Source organism: Trachypithecus francoisi, unplaced genomic scaffold, assembly GCF_009764315.1.
Source record: "Trachypithecus francoisi isolate TF-2019V2 unplaced genomic scaffold, Tfra_2.0 Lachesis_group16, whole genome shotgun sequence".
NCBI lineage: Eukaryota > Metazoa > Chordata > Mammalia > Primates > Cercopithecidae > Trachypithecus > Trachypithecus francoisi.
Genome location: NW_022681461.1, coordinates 90,580,127 through 90,600,848, shown reverse-complemented (window position 1 = coordinate 90,600,848; position 20,722 = coordinate 90,580,127). Strand labels below are relative to the sequence as shown.

The 20,722-nt window shown below is 45.0% G+C and overlaps 1 protein-coding gene across 5 annotated transcripts in view; it reads right to left on the bottom strand.

Annotated features, from left to right (window-relative positions):
• PAX5 (paired box 5) overlaps window positions 1-20,722 on the bottom strand; it is a 200,740-nt gene that overhangs the window by 166,889 nt on the left and 13,129 nt on the right. For 3 of the 5 annotated variants that reach the window (XM_033238078.1, XM_033238079.1, XM_033238081.1), the window contains exons 2-5: window positions 18,988-19,153; window positions 13,301-13,498; window positions 4,582-4,646; window positions 771-899 (exon numbers count right to left, since the gene is read on the bottom strand). In XM_033238078.1, the coding sequence (XP_033093969.1) occupies window positions 771-899; window positions 4,582-4,646; window positions 13,301-13,498; window positions 18,988-19,153 (558 nt within the window). The remainder of the gene's footprint in view (window positions 1-770; window positions 900-4,581; window positions 4,647-13,300; window positions 13,499-18,987; window positions 19,154-20,722) is intronic. The other 2 variants (XM_033238083.1, XM_033238082.1) reach the window with 1 other exon arrangement.

Below are 20,722 nucleotides of genomic sequence, written 5' to 3'. Positions count from 1 at the left end.
TTTCTTCTCTCAAACCCATTAATGTCAGCCAGTACTGGCAGCCCATTCAGGGGAAAGGAGCCCGGTTAACGTGTCCTGCGTCCAGGACGGAGGTGGCTGGCTCTGGGGACCCAGGCACCACATGGCCCAGCCCATGGAGGGCCTGAGAAAAACCAACCAGGAAGATTGTCATCTTTGTAATCCCTCCCAACACCCCCGCACTCCTTCCTTCCAGACCCAAGGGCAAGGATGAGATGATTATTAATTTCCTCAGCACCACCCCGCAATACCATCACCAGGGCTGAAGGCCTTCTCTGCTGAGACGTGTGCAGGGCCTTTCAGAGAACCCACCCCTCCGCCCACCCAACGTGTGCCCCTCTCACGGCTTTGCCCAGCCACCTCTCTCTGGTCCAAAGCTTCTCCCCAAAGTGGACTTGGGTGTGGAGTCCAGCACACCCTGCCCTTCGGGGGGCATATCTGCACGCACACAGGGTCTTCTTAAAGGCCAAAGCTCAGGCCACAAGGGCTCTGCCAGGCCCACTGCTTCTATCCAAGGGGTGACCAGGGGGAAGGCCAGCAAGAATGCCACAGTCACCCTGCTGCCTGTCTGTCCTTGCAGAGGGCTCAGCCCTTTCCCGTGTTCACGAAAAGGACAGAGCGCGGGCAGAGGGACTCACTCCTCTGCAGGTAAGGGGGGTGCTCACGGGCACCTCTGCTGCCACCCGCGACCGAGCATCCGAAACGGACCCCATGGGGCGCATCCCCGACGGAGCTGCGCGGGCCTCTCTTACCTTCGTCTCTCTTGCGCTTGTTGGTGTCGGCGCTGGGGGACGTGATGCCCAGGATGCCGCTGATGGAGTACGAAGAGCCGGCCGAATCCGTGCTCACCGAAGACACCTGCGTCACAGAGCCCGTGGACACTGCGCGGGGAAAGATGGGCTGTCAGGGCCGCAGAGGGCTGAGGGCCGCGGGCAGGCTGTCACCGCACGCGGAGCTGGGGACGGCTGGGAGGGAGCGAGTGCAGAGAGGCAGGAGGCGCGGAGGACACTCGCCCTTCGGAGGCGGCCACACCGGGGCCACCAGCGCGGGCCTCGGATGGGCCATGTGCTCCAGTTCTCAGCGCTGGGGGGAGGAAGGGGAGGGGTGGGCACTGGGGAGGACTGACCCCTGCAGAAAGGAACACCGGGACACGGGGACAGGAAGGGCAGTCGCTCAAATTCCAGCCTTTCCATGGATACAGAAAGCAGGGGATGGAGAGGAGAAAGAGGGGAGCCGGGGCCCACCAACAGCCAGTGCTAAAACAAAACAAAACAAAAACAAAAAACAAACAAAAAACCTGGAATACTCATTAGGCATTTCCCCACCTGCCTGCACACCCAACCTTGTGTGCAAACACAACTACCTGAGCGCAAACTCACGCGCTCAGCTAACAAACTCCAAACCACAGAGTGCCCCTTCTTTCTCCCTGCCTTTTCTCCTTCCAGTTTCCCTGGATTTGATTTTTAATATTAATTATGACAATAAGGATAACGAACATTTTCTGAGAACTTACTCTATGCCAGGCATTGAGGCATTATCTCATTTAATTCTGAGAAAAATAATAGAAGCTAGGAAATGTGATGATCCTATTGGAAAGGTAAAACTCAGAGAAGACAAGTGGCCCAACCAGGATCACACAGCTAACAAGAGGCAGAGTACCTGGTGCCAGGGCTCATGCCTGTAATCCCAGCACTTTGGAAGGCAGACGTGGGAGGATCACTTGAGCTCAGGAGTTCAAGACCAGCCTGGCCAACACAGCAAGACCCACCAAAAAACTTTTTAAAAAATTAGCCAGGTGTGGTGGCACAAACCTATAGTCCCAGCAACTCAGGAGGCTGAGGCAGGAGGATCACTTGAGCCTAGGAAGTCGAGGTTGTAGTGAGCTATGATTGTGCCACTGCACTCCAGCCAGGGCAGCAGAGCAAGATCCTGTCTCAAAAGTAAAAATAAAATATAAAAGACACAGAGTGGCGATTTGAACCCAGAGACTAAAGCCTTAATCCCTATAACTAATCTGCTTCTCACTAATAAATAATGAAGAGCAATAATATACTTCACATGAATGCAGTACTTTTCATTTGATGATTGCAACAGCCCAGAGTGCTATTATTTATCCCCATTTATCAAATGAGGAAACTGAGGCTCCACAGGGAAAGTGATTCAGTTATCTAGCTAATAAACAGCGACACCAGAACTTAGCCTTGGGTTTGCTTACTTAAAGTCTACATCTTGCCTGCCCAGAGACAGGGGCAGTGGTTGGTGACTTACTGTGACTGAGGCTAGGTCTCAAAGTTCCTAAGAATAAGAATTGGATGGGAGGCAGGGGGCAACTTTTGTGCAAGTTTCACATTAACTTCTGGCTCCAGAATCCTAGGGAGAAATCAGTCCATCAGCAGGGGCCTCTCCAGCTGTACAGCTGAATTGCCATTTCTGGGCTGTGGGAATTCTTTCTTGGTTCATTAAAACCTACAGACCAATCTCAAACACACTTCCTTGGGCTATAACCAGCTGGAAGCAGGTGGAGCCACCTTTGACTTTTCAGAGTAGGAAATCACTAGAAATGGCGGTGACTGCCTGAGAAGCCCTTCATGGCTTCCCTTTGGAGCAGATCCAGCTCCTGGCTCCTACAAACCTAAAGGGAGCCATGCCTTTCTTCTCACATTTCAGTTTGATCTTACATCTTCCTTAAGAGACACAGAAGCAGAAATTGTTAACTTCTCTTTTTCTTCACCAGAAGAGCTCCTTAAAATAGATTTATGCAAATCCCACAACCTTTTCTGTATTAACATGTAAAAAACAGAGGAAGAAAGAAGATCCCAAGTCACCTGGTACTTTAAACAACAACCACCATATATAACCGAGGCTCACCCTGTTGCTGGCAGAGTCCATGACATTCGTTTTCGTGTTTTGTGATTGCTCTAGGCTCAAAAGACCCAGATTCCACTTCTGGCTCCGCCACTTACTGGCAACATGACCTAGGGCTAGTTATTTCATCTCTCTAAGTTTCAGTTTCATCACTTCTCAATAAGTTTGTGAACTCTAAGGGGCTATAGGTATGCGAGATGTAGTTTAATTTAAAAATTTCTGGAACAGAACAAAACATGCTGCTGACCTACAGTAGAATTATTCCTCTAAACCAAATGAAAGAATATTAGCAGTTATACCTATCTGATTTTCAGTGCTATGTGACCTGAAATCATTGGTCAGCTACAAGCGAAATCTCAGCCACAAATATTCCCCCAGAAAGCCTTCCTTCACCCTCTTCACACTAGCCCAACAGAGCTGGTGGTTCCTTCCCTTCTGCCCCCACGGCACCCATCCCTTCTTCTTGAGCTTCATCTCTGTTTTGCAAACTTCTCTTCATTATATTTCCCCTTTACCTTGAGAATGGGGATCGTGTCTTCCCTTTCTTATAGGCTTGGCCTCTGATGCCAAGGTCTGCACCGCAGGGACTTAGCAGACACTTTCTGAAGGGATTACTAAATGAGGAATTATTTCATGGCAGGGACGAAATCTGTCTTACCTTTATCCAAAGAGCCAACCATGGAGGATCAGAGGCCTCAGCGAGCACCTGGTTAATGTCCCTCCATCAACAAATGAGGAAACTGAGGCTCAGGGAGGTGAGAGGACTTTTACATTTTACTGGGTGAGTTAATGACAGAGTTGGAACCAGAGGCCAGGCCTCTGCCCATTCCCCATCACCGTGTGAGTTCAAGTTTTCAGTTAAAGAAGGAGTAACAAAAGTGTGAAAATGTTATACAATCTGAGGTGTGATTCTACAGGATTGACTGTGGCAACCAGAAGTGTCAGAGACTTGCTGAATCATTGCCCACTTTCTTATATAGTACAATAACTTTTCCCCCGGCTAACCAGTGGTGTATCTTGTATCCCAAGTGGAGAAACAATACACCTTAAATAGACACGTGTCATTTCACAATCTTTGAAGGGAAGACAAAGGACATTTCTGAACTCTTGAGCACTAAGAAGCATGACTCCTCTGTTGGGTCACGGCCACTCCCACCTGTGAGCACCGGAAACCCCACTGGCAGCCCTTGACAGTTCACAGAGTTCATGAGATCGAAGCAAGAGAGAGAGAAAGTAAGTTTGGGAACTTTTGCCACATCTTCACTCAAGACTGCAAGTGCACAAAGAATTGTAGAAGGGCTGGTTGATAGAAGAAAAAAACACATTCAAAACTACTTACTGACTAATGATGCAGAAAATGTTATGAATAAGTATCCCTTTCTTGATTTATTACTTTAATTATCTGACATTCTATAGACCCCCATTAGTGGATTTTTTTTTTTTTTGGCTTAGATTTCAATTTTCTGTCTCATGGTGAAAGCTATTTATCATAATAATCAGTAAAATTCAAAACCTTTTAGCAGTATTTATAAAATTCATTTACCAGGTTCAGCCCTTGGAGAATGACAAAGAAGGCGCATTAGTACGTGTGCTGAAGTGTTTTATGCAGAATTATCTGTCCATAAGAATGATTAAAAGTTCTTTAGAATATTTGGAGCCCATTAGATTTTTAAATTTTTTTTTTAAAGTTCCTCTTACCTATGCTGTGACTGGAAGCTGGGACTGGTTGATTGGGTGGCTGCTGTACTTTTGTCCGGATGATCCTGTGGGCAGTTGGAAAAAAAATGGCTATTTACCATCAGGAAGGAGAAGAGACCTCAACCAGCTATGCACAGACAACCAGAAAACTCATACCCAAACTGGCCATGGATCGAGCTGAGGCAGAGGGACAGAGGTGGAGGGAGATTTATAAACCCAGGCTGGGAATCAGGAGGGTGGAAGGTTTATGGACTAGTCCCAACATTGCTTCTGTTTTCCTGGGTGTCTTTGTATAATTTGCACCCCATCTCTGGGCTTCAAGTGCCTCTTCTGAGGAAAGAGGACGATGTGTTAACATTACAAGTAAGCATCCCTATCTCGAGTATAGCTCTAGCTCCATAAGAGACTCATTGACTTTAGGGAGTCCTTCTCTTCCCTAGACCTCAGCCTCCCATCTGTGGAATGAAGGAACTGAACTAGGTAACCTCCCTGTCCTCTGGCAGTGCTCATGTGCTGTTTTCTCTGCCCTAGAGAACACATAAGGAGGGATAACGCCCCTTCCCCTAGGAAGTTGCCAAGGGAGGGATGTATGTGTTGTTCTGATACTAGGGAGGGTCAAAGTGCTGCCAGGAGACATCTGATTTGGCTTTCTTAAGAGGAAGCCTACCTTGCACCAGACCTCATGGAAAGGATCCACAGGGCTGGAGCCAGTGATATCCTGGCCTGTCTTTTCAGAGACCTTGCTCACCTTCTAATAGAAACTCCACTGTGACCTTGACCAAGTCCATTCCATTGTGGACCTCGACACAATGACGGAGTTGAAACAGACCACTCTGCTTATTTTAAGTAATCAAATCATTTTCAGAAAAGAAAAAAGATCTTATGGAAAAGCCCCATACATAAAAGAGATAATAGCTGTACTGCCTTCCCTTGGCCACCTGACCGCTCTAACATTCTTCTGCAGAACCTTAGGCTCTGGGGAGTCTGTCGACTTCCAGCAAGGACAACGCATGCGCAAGACCGCAAGCCCGGAGCATCTGAGAGCAGCAGAACAGGGCCACATAAAAATCTCCTTGGGATCTACCAGAAAACTCCTTCCTTGGCATTTGGGAGAAGAGTGGGTCATAATAAAATGTCCAGTTTCTTTGGAAAAGTTCTATTCCAGTCTCAAACTATTACCTTTTGAAAGGACATTTATTAGAGTTTTTCCTCATTATAAAAGTAATATGTGTTCATTGTAGACTCTTTGAACAGCATGGGAAAGTATAAAGGAGACATCTAAAAAACATATTTTGGTATATTTCCTTTACACCAACATTCCTGGGCATATTTAGAAATATCCATTTTTCTCTTAACAAAATCAGAATTTGCCATGTATACAGTTTTTTGTTGTTGTTGTTTGTTTTGAGACAGAGTCTTGCTCTGTTGCCCAGGCTGGGGTGCAGTGGTGCGATCTCAGTTCACTGCAACCTCCACCTCCTGGGTTCGAGTGATTCCCCTGCCTCAGCTTCCCAAGTAGCTGGGATTACAGGCACGCGCCACCATGCCCAGCTATTTTTTTTTTTTTTTTTTTTTTGGAGACAGAGTCTCTCTCTGTTGCCCAGGCTGGAGTGCAGTGGCATAATCTTGGCTCACTGAAACCTCCGCCTCTCAGGTTCAAGTGATTCTCCTGCCTCAGCCTCCAGAGTAGCTGGAACTACAAGCGCGTGCCACCGCCTAATTTTTGTATTTTTAGTATTTTTAGTAGAGAAGGGGTTTCACCATGTTAGCCAGGCTGGTCTTGAACTCCTGACCTCAAATGGTCCGTCCACCTTGGCCTCCCAAAGTGCTGGGATAACAGGCGTGAGCAACCGCGCCCAGCCTCCATGTATACAGTTTTGCATCTTGCTCTTTTCTTTTTTTTTTTTTTGAGACGAGGTCTTGCTCTGTCGCCCGGGCTGGAGTGCAGTGGACGGATCTCAGCTCACTGCAAGCTCCGTCTCCCGGGTTCACACCATTCTCCTGCCTCAGCCTCCCGAGTAGCTGAGACTATAGGCGCCTGCCACCTTGCCTGGCTAGTTTTTTGTATTTGTTAGTAGAGATGGGGTTTCACCGTGTTGGCCAGGATGGTCTCGATCTCCTGACCTCGTGATCCGCCCATCTCGGCCTCCCAAAGTGCTGGGATTACAGGCTTGAGCCACCGCACCCGGCAAACATCTTGCTCTTTTCAGGCAACATTCTATCAGAAGCTTTTCCATATTCCAGACCATTAATATCTGAAAATTTATTCTGAGAATGCACTGGGTCTCCAGCTTGTATAAATGAAGAAGAAGGACAGAAGTAGCAGGTGGGTGCCTGCCCTTAAACTCAATGGGAAGTAGCCTCTGCCCTCTCCGATCTTACAGCTTGGTGCTGGGCACCAAGGGCACTCTGTGTCCTCAGCTGATAGCCCAGGAATGGACTTTTCTGTTCACCCTATAGTCTCACCACACACACAGGCCATCTGGAGCCTGGCTACTTGAGCTTAGCAAGGAGCCTCTTGCCCTTTTCTAATCAGTCAGCTTAAGTGTTCCCTCAAATACATTCAGATTGTTTGTTTGTTTTCCCTAATATTCAAACCACTTATTTTAACTAAGCAAACTCGAAGCATATTGGATAAACTTCTGGGAGTGAGGTTGTCTTTTCAGTCACCTGGAAGTAAACTGGCATCTGATCTAATGTTTATATTTTTGTGTATGTCACTGTCTCTGTGTGTATGTGTCTACAGAGATATTGCTAGATATGTCAATATATGGATATACCAGACAAAAATACAGTTACATATAAATATATGGCAAAAAAAAAAAAAGCCACTGTAATTCAGCTTAAAATCCTTACTTTTCAAATCATTGCCTGGCTATTAAATTTGTATGTAAACAAAGCAAAGAAAATTATGTTTTCTTCATTTTCTTTTAAAATGTTATAAATACGACTGGAAAGCACTATCAATTGTTATAGGTCATTAAGAGGCAGCAGTAGCATAGTTTACAGGCTCTGGAACTAGAGATCACTAGAGTTTGAATTCCAGTCCTCTTGCAATTTACCGGCTATGTGATCTTAGGTAAATTACTCAGCCTCTCTGTACCTCAGTCTCTTCATCTGCAAATGGGACTAAGAATCATTCCTATCTCATAGAGTTACTATTAGGATTAAATCAATTAATTACTTAAAACAGTGGCTGCTACATACTAGGTGCTCCATAAATGTAAGATGTTATTTTCAGTGGTGTCTTTGTAAAGATTAATGACTAGCTGCAGTCCTAAAATGTTCATATTTTTCACATTTGCTTTAAAAAGCACAAGGTGAGGGCAGTGGGGGAGTGAAGATGCTCAATGGGTACAAAAAAAATAGAAAGAATGAATAAGACCTAGTATTTGATAACACAAGAGGAGACTATAGTTAGCAATAATTTAACTGTACATTTAAAAATAACTAAAAGAGTGTAATTGGGTTGTTTGTAACACAAAGAATAAATGTTTGAAGGGATGCATACCCCATTTTTCATGGTGGGATTATTACTCATTGCATACCTGTACCAAAATATCTCATGTACCCATAAATATATGTGTATATATACCTACTATGCACCCATAAAAATTAATAATAATAATAAAAAAGCACAAGTGGTCCCCTTGGAAGCTGGGGAGGGGAAGGTAACCATTCTCACACTTTGTTTTAAGGCTGCAGCCGGGCTGTTCTTTATAAAGGGGGATCTCGGAGTTACAGGGAAGCCTCTGAAGCCGCCCCCAGGGGTGAGAGATTTTGCCCATCTGCCTTTAGCAGTCACCTAGTGAAAACAAAGAGCACCAGTTTCCACTGAGAAGAAACTGTAGTGGGAAGAACAAGACTGTAATTGAATCATAGCAACTCTAAACAAATTTAAAATTTAAAAAATGACAAGCTGTCAAGACTCATCCAATGAGAGCACACTCAGGACCTTTCCTAAGCCAGAGATGGTTGGGCTGAGTTGGCGGTCACACCAAACTGCACATCCTTTACCTGCTGAGCGTGAGCAGGACCATGGCTGCCGTACTGTAGAGCACACTAGACGGTCCAAGAGAGGAGGGAGCTCAGCATCAAACTCTTCCTATGGATGAGGAAACTAAAGGCCAAGATGTTCAAATGACTTGCCCAGAGTTGCACAACAGCGAGTCAGCCCAGACTCCCAGCTCCCATGCCCCAGCATTTTACTTTAAGCCACATTCAAAGGAAGCTCGGTCCCTCTGCTAAATACTTCCTATGTGAGGCATAAAGGTTATTTGGATTTCAAACCCACTTAGAATTTGAAGTTTAAAACTCTGAGGGACTTTGTGGCATTTAAGGATCCCATGGAAACATCACTCTTCCTTCTTTGAAAGGCTAGGCTTCTCACCATCATCCCACGCCCCCCGCCCCACCGCCAGTCCTCACAATATTACAGTGAAAGAGAAAATCATGGTGCCTTGAAAAAGGAAACATGAAAATAAGGCTGAAGAAACACCCACATCTATGGCACTGATCAAATTGCCATCAATGCAGTAAGAAGCTGAGAATCCAAAATCCAGGGGTCCAACTGTTGCAAGCTGTGAGGGGCCCCACAGGTGGCACCCAGGCCTGTGACAGTTGTGGAGAAGAAAGAGGACACAGATAGAAGTCGATGTGAGTGGATCGCTTGAGTCTAGCAGTTCGAGACCACCCCGGACAACATGATGAAACCCCATCTCTACAAAAAATGCAAAAAATTAGCCAGGCATGGTGGTGGCACCTGTAGTTCTAGCTACTTGGGAAGCTGAGGTGGGAAGATCACCCGAGCCTGGGAGATCAAGTCTGCAGTGAGCCATGATTGCGCCTCTGCACTCCAGCCTGGGCAACAGAGTGAGACCCTGTCTCAAAAAAAAAAACAAATAAAGAAAGAGGAAATGGATAAACAACCTCAGAAGGCCTGCCACCAAAATTAGAATTAAGAGCAGAACTAACAAAACATCTTCCCCAGGGCCACCTCCAGCCTGGGACAAGTTTTGCTTACAGTATATTTGTTTTTATTTGAATTAGTTGCTAATATTTTTAAGTCGGGAGATTTTTCATAAATATCTGATTTCTAGCTTCTCTTGAAAAATCAGAACACCCAATAATACTGGCCCCACGTTCTCACATGACCCAACCAGTTGGTACTAAACAGAGCTGCTCCTCTAAACTGGGAGTGCCACTTGTAGTCCCCACCCCTTGGCCATGGTGCTGGCATAGAAGAAGGAAGACCCCATTCCACCCACCATTTGGGTCAGCTTCAGGATGGCCACCTCCAGTGGACACTCAGGCTGGATTCCAGCGATCCCTGCAGGTTGTGCAGCCTCCCAGCACATGTTTGTCCATAAGAAGTCAAATGAACAAGGTGATCTATGTCCCAGAAAATCCCCCACCAGCCTAACAGAACTAGTTCAGTGATGCTCAACCTCTTGTCAATCATGGTTTCCTAGGTTGGTGCCCTGGAAGACAACAGGAAGGCACATACTCCTAGGGGTGAACCATGGAGACGCCCCTGTGGCTATGAGAATAGCCACAAATCCAGCCATCACTTCCTCCGCAGCTGTTTGAAATCAGGAAGAGTGAAAAGTTGCCTCCAAGGGAGGCAGGGGCTTGGAGAGCTGTGGACCCTCTTACACAGGTCATTTGCAAGGCAGGCATTTAGAAGTTGCATTCATCTGAATGCAGTGGGAGCTTTGCCTTCATCTGAAAAATAAAACTGTATGCTGGGATGGCTCTGGCTTTGGGGGGTTGGAGGTAGGGAAGGCAGCCACATGAGATTGTCCTACACTTAGTGAGCTGTCACTGAGGAGAGCAGGAAGGAGCCAGAGAATACTCCCAAAAAGAAGCCCCCAGTGGGGAGCACTGGAGAGGGCTAAGGATGAGAGAGGGCAGGCAGCCAGGCGGCAGAACGGGCAGCCTGCGAGGATCTGAAATGGAGAAGAAAATACTTGTCCTCCCCCTTGTCTCTCGTCTCACAGATCCTCAGTTCTGTCACTCGCAGGGTCCTACAGGACAGTGGTGGAAAGAAACTAGCCCTCCTCTTATCATCAGGAAACCTGGGTTCTACCCCCATGTCTATCTCCAAGTCACTGTTCTCTGCACTTTCCACCTTGGCCTCTGTTGCTACACCTGCCACAGGATAGAATCAAGCCTTAAGGACTATAGGAGACCACAGACGTGAAAGCACCTTAGCAGCACGGCCTGCCTGGCTATGGCTTTGAACAGGACACCCAGGACACCCCTGAGGCTAGCTATGGTCCTGCAGCCAGCAGTTAGGACCTCCCCACAGCACAGGTCCAGGCAGAAAGCATCAGCGGGTCAGTGATCTCTCTTGACCACATATCCCATGCCCCTTTGCAGCTCTATTTGTAACCACTGCTCTATTTGCCTCATACATTTCTTTCACATCACTTCATTTTTGACTTAAAGTTATTGTATAAGGCAATTATAGTTCCCTACTGTAAGTGGGTAGGTGGGAGTGTTGAGGGGGTGTTCACAAAGTTCACAAACTCACTGGTTTGGCATGTTACTTACATTTTTCTAAAATACATTAAAATAAATGTATTACAAAACAATGTGCATCCTTGCATCTTTGCATTATAGAGGATGTAAACCGATGCTCTGTAAATAAGTTATGCTCATCCTTCAAGGCCTCCATTAAAAAAAAATACATAGATTAAGCTAGGTGCAGTGGCTCACACCTGTAATTCCAGCACTTGGGAGGCTGAGGTAGGAGGATTGCTTGAGCCCAGGAGTTTGATACCAGCCTGGGCAACACCATCTCTAAAAAAAAAAAATTAATTTAAATATAAAGATTTCATATACAGAAATATACATACATACATCTACACAAGCCCCAGCTTCTGCCTTCTCTTGAAGAATGCAAAAAATCTGGCAAACACTGGATCCATGTTCCTAGCATCATTTGGCTGGAGCAAAGAAGCAGTGCTCCTTTAATAGAACTTGTGCTGTCTAGCTTGCCAGGGACCCAACCTCTCCCCATCATGTTATGCCTGGCCTGCTTCCCTCATTACCTTATCTGCCTGGCCCCATGTAAGGCATTAGATTTTGTGACCCCCATGGACTACCTAAGGTTATCTTGCAAACCGCCGATTATATGTGTATTCTATGTTGGGAAACCTGTGGGTCCCCAAAGTCTGACCAGGAGTTTGGCTGATGTTCCTCTGCAGAGCAGGCCAGTTGCCTGTCATGTTGTTTTGTGTCGTGGAAATCCCGCAAAGAGCCAGAAGTATGGGGCTCATAAAACACACTGGAGCCTCTTATAATCCAGAAAAAAGAACAGGGGTTATCCCCTCTTCCCCAAAACCTACCATCGTCATTGTTACCTCCTCAGTAAGTTTGTCCAGGTGCATCAGGCTTCTAAGTGCATGTCAGAACCCCACCCTGGACAAAGAGCCCCTCTAGAACAGACCAAGAAACTGTGTGCCTGATTTTCCTCTATTTTCCCTGCACCGTGCATGATGTCAGGGCCTCTGTAAAAGTTTGCCAAGAGAAGAAAAACAGGCTAACCATTTACAAAATAGCAGGACTCAAAATGTGAACACATGCACTCCCACGGCAATCTGTGCATTTGAGTCATCACAGAAGGATCCACTATCAGGACAAGAGGTTCTCATTCTAGTCTGACCGACCACCTCTTTCTGCCAGGAGTGAGGGTCCTCTATGCCCATACAAGTTCTGCACTGATGATGGTAGGGTGTGATTTGGAGAAATGGAAACTATCCAAGTTTCCAGGCTGCTGCCTTCTCTCTTCTCTGCAGAGTTTAGAGAACCATCATTTCTGTTCATCTCTGAACTTCATTCCTAACTCTGTGGGTTTAAATGGAGTTGAGATTGCATCATCCACAACAGAAAACTTTCTTCCATACGTTTATTTTTAAAGCTCTGAGAGCACCCTTCCATGTGTCTTGGATCAGACTGGAAAGGAAAGGGAGCTGTGTGGCTCCCAGGAAGATCTTGTGCATGACACCCAGGGTGTTTCTCTGGTTCTTTCTCTCCATGTGTAAGATTCCGTGTGTGAGTTGGGGACAGGACAACTCCATTGCTCCAGAGCATCTTAGCATCCTGGACAACACCCCTGGAGTTGAAGATGCACATCAGAACCACTGGGGTTCTGGACTCTTGGAGAACAGAAGAGCCTTGTCAAGGTCCCACTTCGAGTCTGTGGCAAAGCTGGAAAAAGGAGCCAAGTCTCCCAACTCCAAGTCAGAGCTATGTTCCCCTCACTCACTGGCTCAAGCTCTGCCCAAACTGGAGGCAGGATTTTCTTCCTGGGAACCTTTGAGATGGGCCAGTGCTAAGACCTTGAGCCTAGGTTTACAGGGACAGCGACATTTGTGAAGGCCTAGTCAGGACAATTCACTGTGAAGTGTTCCACACATATAGATGGGTGGTAAAGGGAAGGATAGAAATAACTCTGGGCTCAGAAGAACCTCGAGCAGCCAGAGTGTTGGCATGCTCCCCTCTCCCTGGGCCTAGGACTCCTACTCACTTTGGAAAGAAGAAGAGAAGGGTAACAGAGACCCAGTGGGCCCCATTAGCATCTCTCCTGTTCAGTAATCCCTAAGGGGCCTTGGTGAAAAGAGAGACCAGATCTTCAGGAAAGGCATATGCAGAGCCTCCAGAACGCCCTGCCATTCCCCCAAATCCCCAGCCCCCACAGGCATGAGCCCCTCACCTGTTGATGGAACTGACGCTAGGCACGGTGTCATTGTCACACACCCGCTCTGCCAGCAGCCGGTCCCTGATCTCCCAGGCAAACATGGTGGGATTTTGGCGTTTATACTCAGCGATTTTTTCCACCACTTTGGGTGTGGCGACCTTTGGTTTGGATCCTCCAATTACCCCAGGCTTGATGCTTCCTGTCTCATAATACCTAGGACCCAAAGAGAGAGACGCTTAGCCATGAGGAACCAGTAAAGTGGATGTTGGCAACAAAATAATGGGCTACTTGGTCCAGGAAATGTCCGGATCTGCACGTTCCAATACAGGAGCCACCAGCCAGATGAGGCTTTTGAACATTTGAAATATGGCTAGTCTGAATCAAGATGTGCTGTAAATATAAAACACATACCGAATTTTTAAAACTTAGTACCAAAAAAAGTAAACTATGTCAATAATTTTCATAGTATGTTGAATGTTTGATATTAAGTTATATGTTGAAATAACCATTTTTATATGCTGAGTTAAATAAAATATATAATTAAAATATAATACCTTTTTTGTTTTTTTTTACTTTTCTTAATGTGCTACTAGAAAATTTTAAATTGCGTATACAGCTCTCATAGTATTTCTTTTTTTTTTTTTTTTTGACATGGAGTTTCGCTCTTGTTGCCCAGGCTGGAGTGCAATGGCATGATCTCAGCTCACTGGCAACCTCCGCCTCCTGGGTTCAAGCGATTCTCCTGCCTCAGCCTCCCAAGTAGCTGGGATTACAGGCATGCGCCACCACGCCCAGCTAATTTTGTATTTTTAGTAGAGATGGGGTTTTGCCATGTTAGTCAGGCTGGTCTCGAACTCCTGACCTCAGGTGATCCGCCTGCCTCGGCCTCCCAAAGTGCTGAGATTACAGGTGTGAGCCTCCGCACCCGGCCAGTCTCTCATTGTATTTCTTTTGGACAGCACTGGCTAAGCATTAACAAAATTCTTTCACATTGATCTACCATTTTATAGTTTACAGAAAACTTTTGAGTCAGTTTTCCCGTTTTATCTCCCACAGTTCTAAAGTACATAAATTGCTTTGAATTAATGAATGAGTGAATGAACAAATAAATGAAAAGGTCCTGACCTACAGGTATAAAGCAGAGATTCATCAAGGTTAAACAGTTTTCCTAGGATCACACAAGACCAAATGGGCAAGCCAGGGCTGTGGCCCAGCCTCTTGAACTAAAATTTCCCCAATAAGGTACCTTACACCTTTGATTTGCCAGCTCTTCCAAGCCCTAGCACAATCTCCAGCATTGTATGAAACTGTTCCCTGAAATGCAACTTATTTTTCTGTAAGAGAAAAATAATAATCTTGGTGTAAAATTAAAAGGAATGTTGAATTGCAGAATTATCTGAAAATACGTGTGGTAAATCAAAACCCAAGCAATCGGAAAAACCAACCACAAGTCACAGCAACTCTTCCAGGGACCTCCCCTGAGGTAAATGGCTGTTTCTAAGGACATTTCCATGCTATCAGCACTTGCTCATTAAGGAAAATAGGATGTCAGGATTTTACAGTAAAACCGAGACCAAGAAGAAGAGTGCCATGAAAGATCATTTCAGGCGGAAAAAAAAAAAAAATGACATGATTCCTTTTCTGAATCTGAGCCATCCCTGGATGTCTCTCTCAATATTTACAGAAGAATTCTTGATTTCCTTTTCCAAGAAAATTAACTTGCAGTTGAATCTTTTTTAAAAAAACATTTTTTAAATGACTAGTAATTTTTAAACCTCACAAGAGTTGATGATAGGCAAGGGAATGAGGTGATTCTGAGATGGGTAGAAAATGTTACCCAGGATGCCTGGTCACATTTATAGAGATGCTGAAATTCTCAGCCTGGGTAAGTTTAGGTAAGGCCAAGTTAGCGAATATCCTAAAAGAGATGAAATAATTTGGAAGCAGTGATGTGATAGTGAAATGTCTATTTTTCATTGAAAAGAGTGAGTCATTCACAAATTTTGACCATAAGGCAAAAACTCAACCTATCTTCCCTCTTTCTAAACAATTGCTTTCAGCAATTTCTCTGTAATTGCCAAAAAGTTATTACTCACAAACAACTTTTTAACAATATCCAAAAAAAGCCAGAAGTCTAGAAAAGCACCCTAAATCAAGGCATACAGCAATCTCTGCAGCTTTCAATTCTCCTATCAATTTTATAATGTAAAGTCAATTTTTACTATAACACAACTAATTATAATTCAGCCACAGCACCCTGTAGTTTACAGAGCTCTTCCTCAAATTATCTTGATCCTCACACTAACCCTGCAAGGCCACAGGGATTTATAGAAGGAAAAATAAATGATCAGAAGACTAAGTGACTTGCCTAACTCCCTTCTATAGTTAGGGACAGCCCCAGCTTTCAAACCTGACTCTAAATTCAGTGCTCTTCCTGCTAGAGCAAGCTGCTGCTTTGCTTATAAAATTTTAAATAATAATAATAATAATGATCCCTTGCAATTGCCGAGAACTTTACTATTTACCAGGCCAGGCATTTTCACATGCATTTTTCATTCATTCACTCACTCAATAGTCACCGAGTATCTGTTAGGACAGGCAGAATCTCAGGGAAGGGGTTACGGACATTTAGACAACCCTGTCCTGGATACTCAAAATATGTTAGTTGAATGGGACTGCAACATTCACATAGCAAATCTGAGAGGGTGGCAGGCTGAAGGCCCCCCAGCCCAGCCCCAACTTACATGGCTGGTGGGCGGCAGCACACAGGGCTACCTGCCCATCCCACCTGAGCAGTGCCAACTGTGGAAGGCTGCGGCCTTGACATGAGAGATCTCCGTCGTCCTTTTGACTGACACATGGGCCAGGCACTTGGAAGGCAACCCTGACACCCCCGAAACCCCACCTCGAAACTGTGTCAAATGAGGATTCAGATTTAATAACTATCCTTTCATCTCAGCAAAACAGCCGTGCAGCCCCTTGGCTTACAGACAAAAGACGAACGGCAGTCACCAACACACAATGTCCTTCGGTGCAAACAGCATTAGTTTAGCAGTCAAGAGGTGTAGGTGGCTCTGACGCTAACTCTCTGTGTGATCTTAGCCAACTCACTTAGCCTCTCTAGGCCTCAATTTTCCCATTTATATAATAGGAGAAGAATGTTTGCCCTGTTTGCTTTGTGAGGCTGTTTTGAAGATAGAAATACAGACGGTTGAGAACAAGCTTTGCAAAACATAAAATAAAGAGCACGTGCGGTGGATTAAAATCCCTAGTGTTTCTTATTACTGTGTAACATACCACCCAATTCCAATGACCTGAACCTCTCAACCAGGCTCCAGTGAAAAAAGACAGCAGCCAGGCCCTGGGTGGATTTAACTTGGCCTCAGATGCCACTGCGCTGCGCCTCTCAAGCCCCTCCGAAGGCTTGAGCTCTGTAGACTGAATGCCCACACTCCTGGCAAACCGCCCACCTTCCTGAGATGACAGGGGTCCCTGTGTGCCCCGGGGACTTTGCCTGCCTTGCCACACACTCTGAAAACCATAGCCACCACACATCGCACTCTTCCTACAATCTGTCACCTCTCGTGTGCCCATCAAATTCATCGGTGACCAAAAAAAAAAAAAAAATCTGTGGATTGAACAGCCCCAGTTCAGAAATTCCCAGTTACACTGTTTTAGAGCTGAACTTGTTTCTTAAAAGGCAGTTCTAATTAGAGTGACATTTTGTCCACTGTGGTTCTTAGTTATGAAAATAATGAGCTATGAAATTCCAATTTATTGTTGACAACTTAAACGGCCAGGCACCGGAGCGGCGCGTAACTTCCGAGTGCCACTCTACCTAGTGACAAATCTATTCCAGCTGTGGGAGGCTGCTGGCTGGGTTTGGAAGGGTCCCTGTCCCCCTTAGTCTCCATGGGAGATTTAGAGGCTCCACAGCACCAGAACATGAGCACCCCGTGTTTGGATGTCCCCTCTGAAAAAGGCTCAGTATCTTGCCCTGAGATTTCAAACAGCGAGCAAAATGTCGGCTCAGCAAAGATGCCTCAGCAAAAACAAAGGAAAGGCCTTCTTTCTCTCTCCCTCTCTCTCTCGGTACAATGAAGAGGCTCCACAAAAAGATATCTAGGAGCCTTTTGGCTCTAGAAGTCTGATGCTGAGATAGTCTAAAATATTGTGCTCTCTCTCTCTTTCTCCTGTCTTGTCATTTATCTATCTCTTTCTATTTCTCTGCCTTTTAAAAATCACTCTCTTTTCTCTTTGTCTTCTTTTTCTCTTTTTCTTTTCTCTATCTCTCTGTCTTCCACTTTTCTTCTCTTGCTCCCATCCGCCTGCCTAAAACAACCATCTAACAAGAAAACCGTGCTAATGTCCTGCAATCGCCCCCTAACTCTGGGATTCATTTGCTTTCTGAGTGCTAAACAGGAGTGAAGCCCACAGCCCCCACAGCTCAGTTAACCTGCACTGGGCTGAAGGATGAGGAATGAACCCTGGGATCAAGGTCCCCAAAGGAGCTGCCAGACCCCTGGTCCTAAAACTTCTTCCCTTGGCCTCAAGCAAGCAGCCTCCCCAAGGTTATTAGAAGCTGTTGCTCCTTCCATCTGAGAGAATTTCTTGAATTCCAGCAGATGAAAGGGAAGGAGCCAGCAGAAAGTCACAATGTCACTGACATACTTCAAAATATTTATTTCCTATTCAGGCGTCTGCGCTCAAACCATAATGCAAGTTACAGGACAAAGGTTGTTTTCTGACACGGGGAAAGAAATAGTGAGAAAGCACTGAACAGCTAAACCCAAGAAAGCTCCTGCCTGCCAGGGCAGATCTAAAACACGATCACATGCCCAGAAACAAACCTGTGGCTTTGTTTCGGGGGTATGGTGAGACCCACATGGTCTAGGGGTCCTTTAGGTGTCATCACAACCCAGGTACTGCCTGACTAGACAAACCTGTGTCAGTCAATTTGCCTCTCTAGGTTTGTTTTCTCATCTTAAAATGTGCTTCATTGGATCATGCAGAGGCCACTGAGAAAATAAACGGGAGTGCTAAAAGGCTGCATGGCCCTATGGGAGAAGCCTCATTGTTACTATTTTGTTTGCAGCAAATCACCGCGTCAAGTGGCAACTTTCAAATGTCACATTTGAAAGTTGGTGTTTGGGTTTTTTTTTTCCTTCTCTCTAATTTAACATATATTTTGGATGCTTGTCACTACAATGGAAATAAAAACATAGAGAAGGAAAATACTGCAGCCCAACATAACAAGGCTGATAATAACCCAAAACTGAAAATAATGGCTGACTTTTAAAAGTGGAATATGCTTTCAAAAACATTAAAATGAAACATTGAACTCTGGTTATGTGATATTAAGGATTTTCCAACCAGTCCTACTCAGGGACCCGGCCTCGCCTAGGATGTATAAGGGAAATTCCCAAGAACGTCTTTCTCTTGAGTTCTTTAGAACAATTCACCAGGCTTTCAGAAAACATGTCATCCCTCCTGACTAAGTCACCCTATTCCACATGTCACTAGAGACAGGGGTTTCCCAGGGCTACTTGGAATTGGGGCTTTGCAAACTCTAAAGCGCTCTGCGTGTGAAACAAAATACCGCCATGATTCTCACTATGATACTGTCATATTGGACAGCTGCTGGGTCCTGTGTCAGGTCTTTATTCGAAAGATCAAGGGAAGCCTTGAGCTCCTGCCTTTACCTGCCAAGAATTTTGCTGACACAACCATGGCTGACCCGAAGCTGCCTGGAGATGTCGCAGGGCCTGACACCTTGATGAGCAAGTTCCACTATCCTCTGGCGGACTACATCCGGGAGTGGCCGTCCATTCACAAAAACCCCCCCAAGCTGATTCACTCCTCCATGTCCTGAAACAGATCAGAAACAAAAGGAAAGGGAAAGGGTGGTTAGAACCAGTCACATAGGAGAAGCACCGCTGTGAGGACCCAGAGCCCCTCTGATCACAAATGGCCGGCAGGCTGGATGTCTTGCGCCTGGAGTCCAATCGTGCAAACGACACGAAGTCCCCAGATTGCATTTTAAAATTAATCTTAGCCTTTGTCCATCTGCAGCCAGTCTGTTGAGCTATTAACAGCAAACATCCCCATACTATTATTAGCATTTTCCCCATAATTTTTCTAAACAATGAAATGTGTGAAGACTTCAATGTAAACGAAATGGGCACAACTTACTATGTGATGCTGAGGTCTAAGGAAGATCCTGGGGAGAAAATATGCTTTAAAATACATCACATTTAAAGAGGAAAAAAATAAAACTCGTTTCCTTTTAACAAATGTCTTTAAAAGTGAAAAGAACAACTCCAATAAACATATATCTCAGGGAAAATTTTTAAATCAGCAATCTAATTAAAGGGCTAAGGAATTTTTAAAAATTTAACAGCATCTGCAGAGTACTGAGGAAAAAATCAACCATTGCCTTGTTTAAAACCCTCCCCTTAAGAAGGTGAGGCTGACATGCAGACTTGACCACTGTGCTTTCTCAAAGCACACAAAAGAAATGGGTCATAGCATCTTCTACACATAGCACATTCCACTCCACGGCATGGGGATTTGTTATAAAGGAGTTTCCCTAGAATTTTTACAATGTTTTGCAGTTGACAAACAGCTTTATTATGGTGCAGGGAAAATAAAGAAACCTACAAAGGCCTCTGAGTCCCAGATTTTACAAGGGCCCTGGCATAGATTTTAAGTAAAAGGAGTCTAAGAAAGTGCCTCCTCCACCCTTCTCTTACATCAAGGTCCAACTGGAAGGACCCAAGGACCCAAGTAAATGAAGAACCAAACCAGTAAACACAGAGTGATCCAATGCAGCAACATCATTGACTTTACAGCTGTTAATTAGTCACTCACTGACGTTGCTGAAGACTGGAGCCCAAAGCCAAGTCAAAGCATTTATTGATGCTCCTGGCAGCTCAGAGGCAAAGGAAGGAGAAACTCCCTGAACCGAGACTGGGCTAGAACTGGACAGTTCAAGGGAAAGACCTCAAAGGTCTCACACACATATATACACTCCAACTCTAAAACATGAAATATCCACCTCATCTCAGTTATTTCTTCCCAGTACTCAACTACTACCCAGGTTCATGAACCACATCTGAAATAAAGGGAGCAAAAACCCCCGTAATATAACGTATTTCCTAAAAACTGTCCAAGCAATCCACTCAAGTTTCCCATGAATATTTCCCAAAAATGTCCAGGCTCAGGCTTATTTCAAGGAAAAACACAATTTTATAGATAACTGAAGTACTTAGTTCCAGTTCTAAGCTGGATTTCTGATTTTCAAAATGATCTTTATTCAGTTTTGATTGTTCTAAAACACTCCAGATATAAGAAAAAGGAAAACCATTCCAAATAGGATTTTGCAGTTAGAAACATAATTGCATAGTTTTTCTAAAACAGAAAGACTGTAGCCACCCT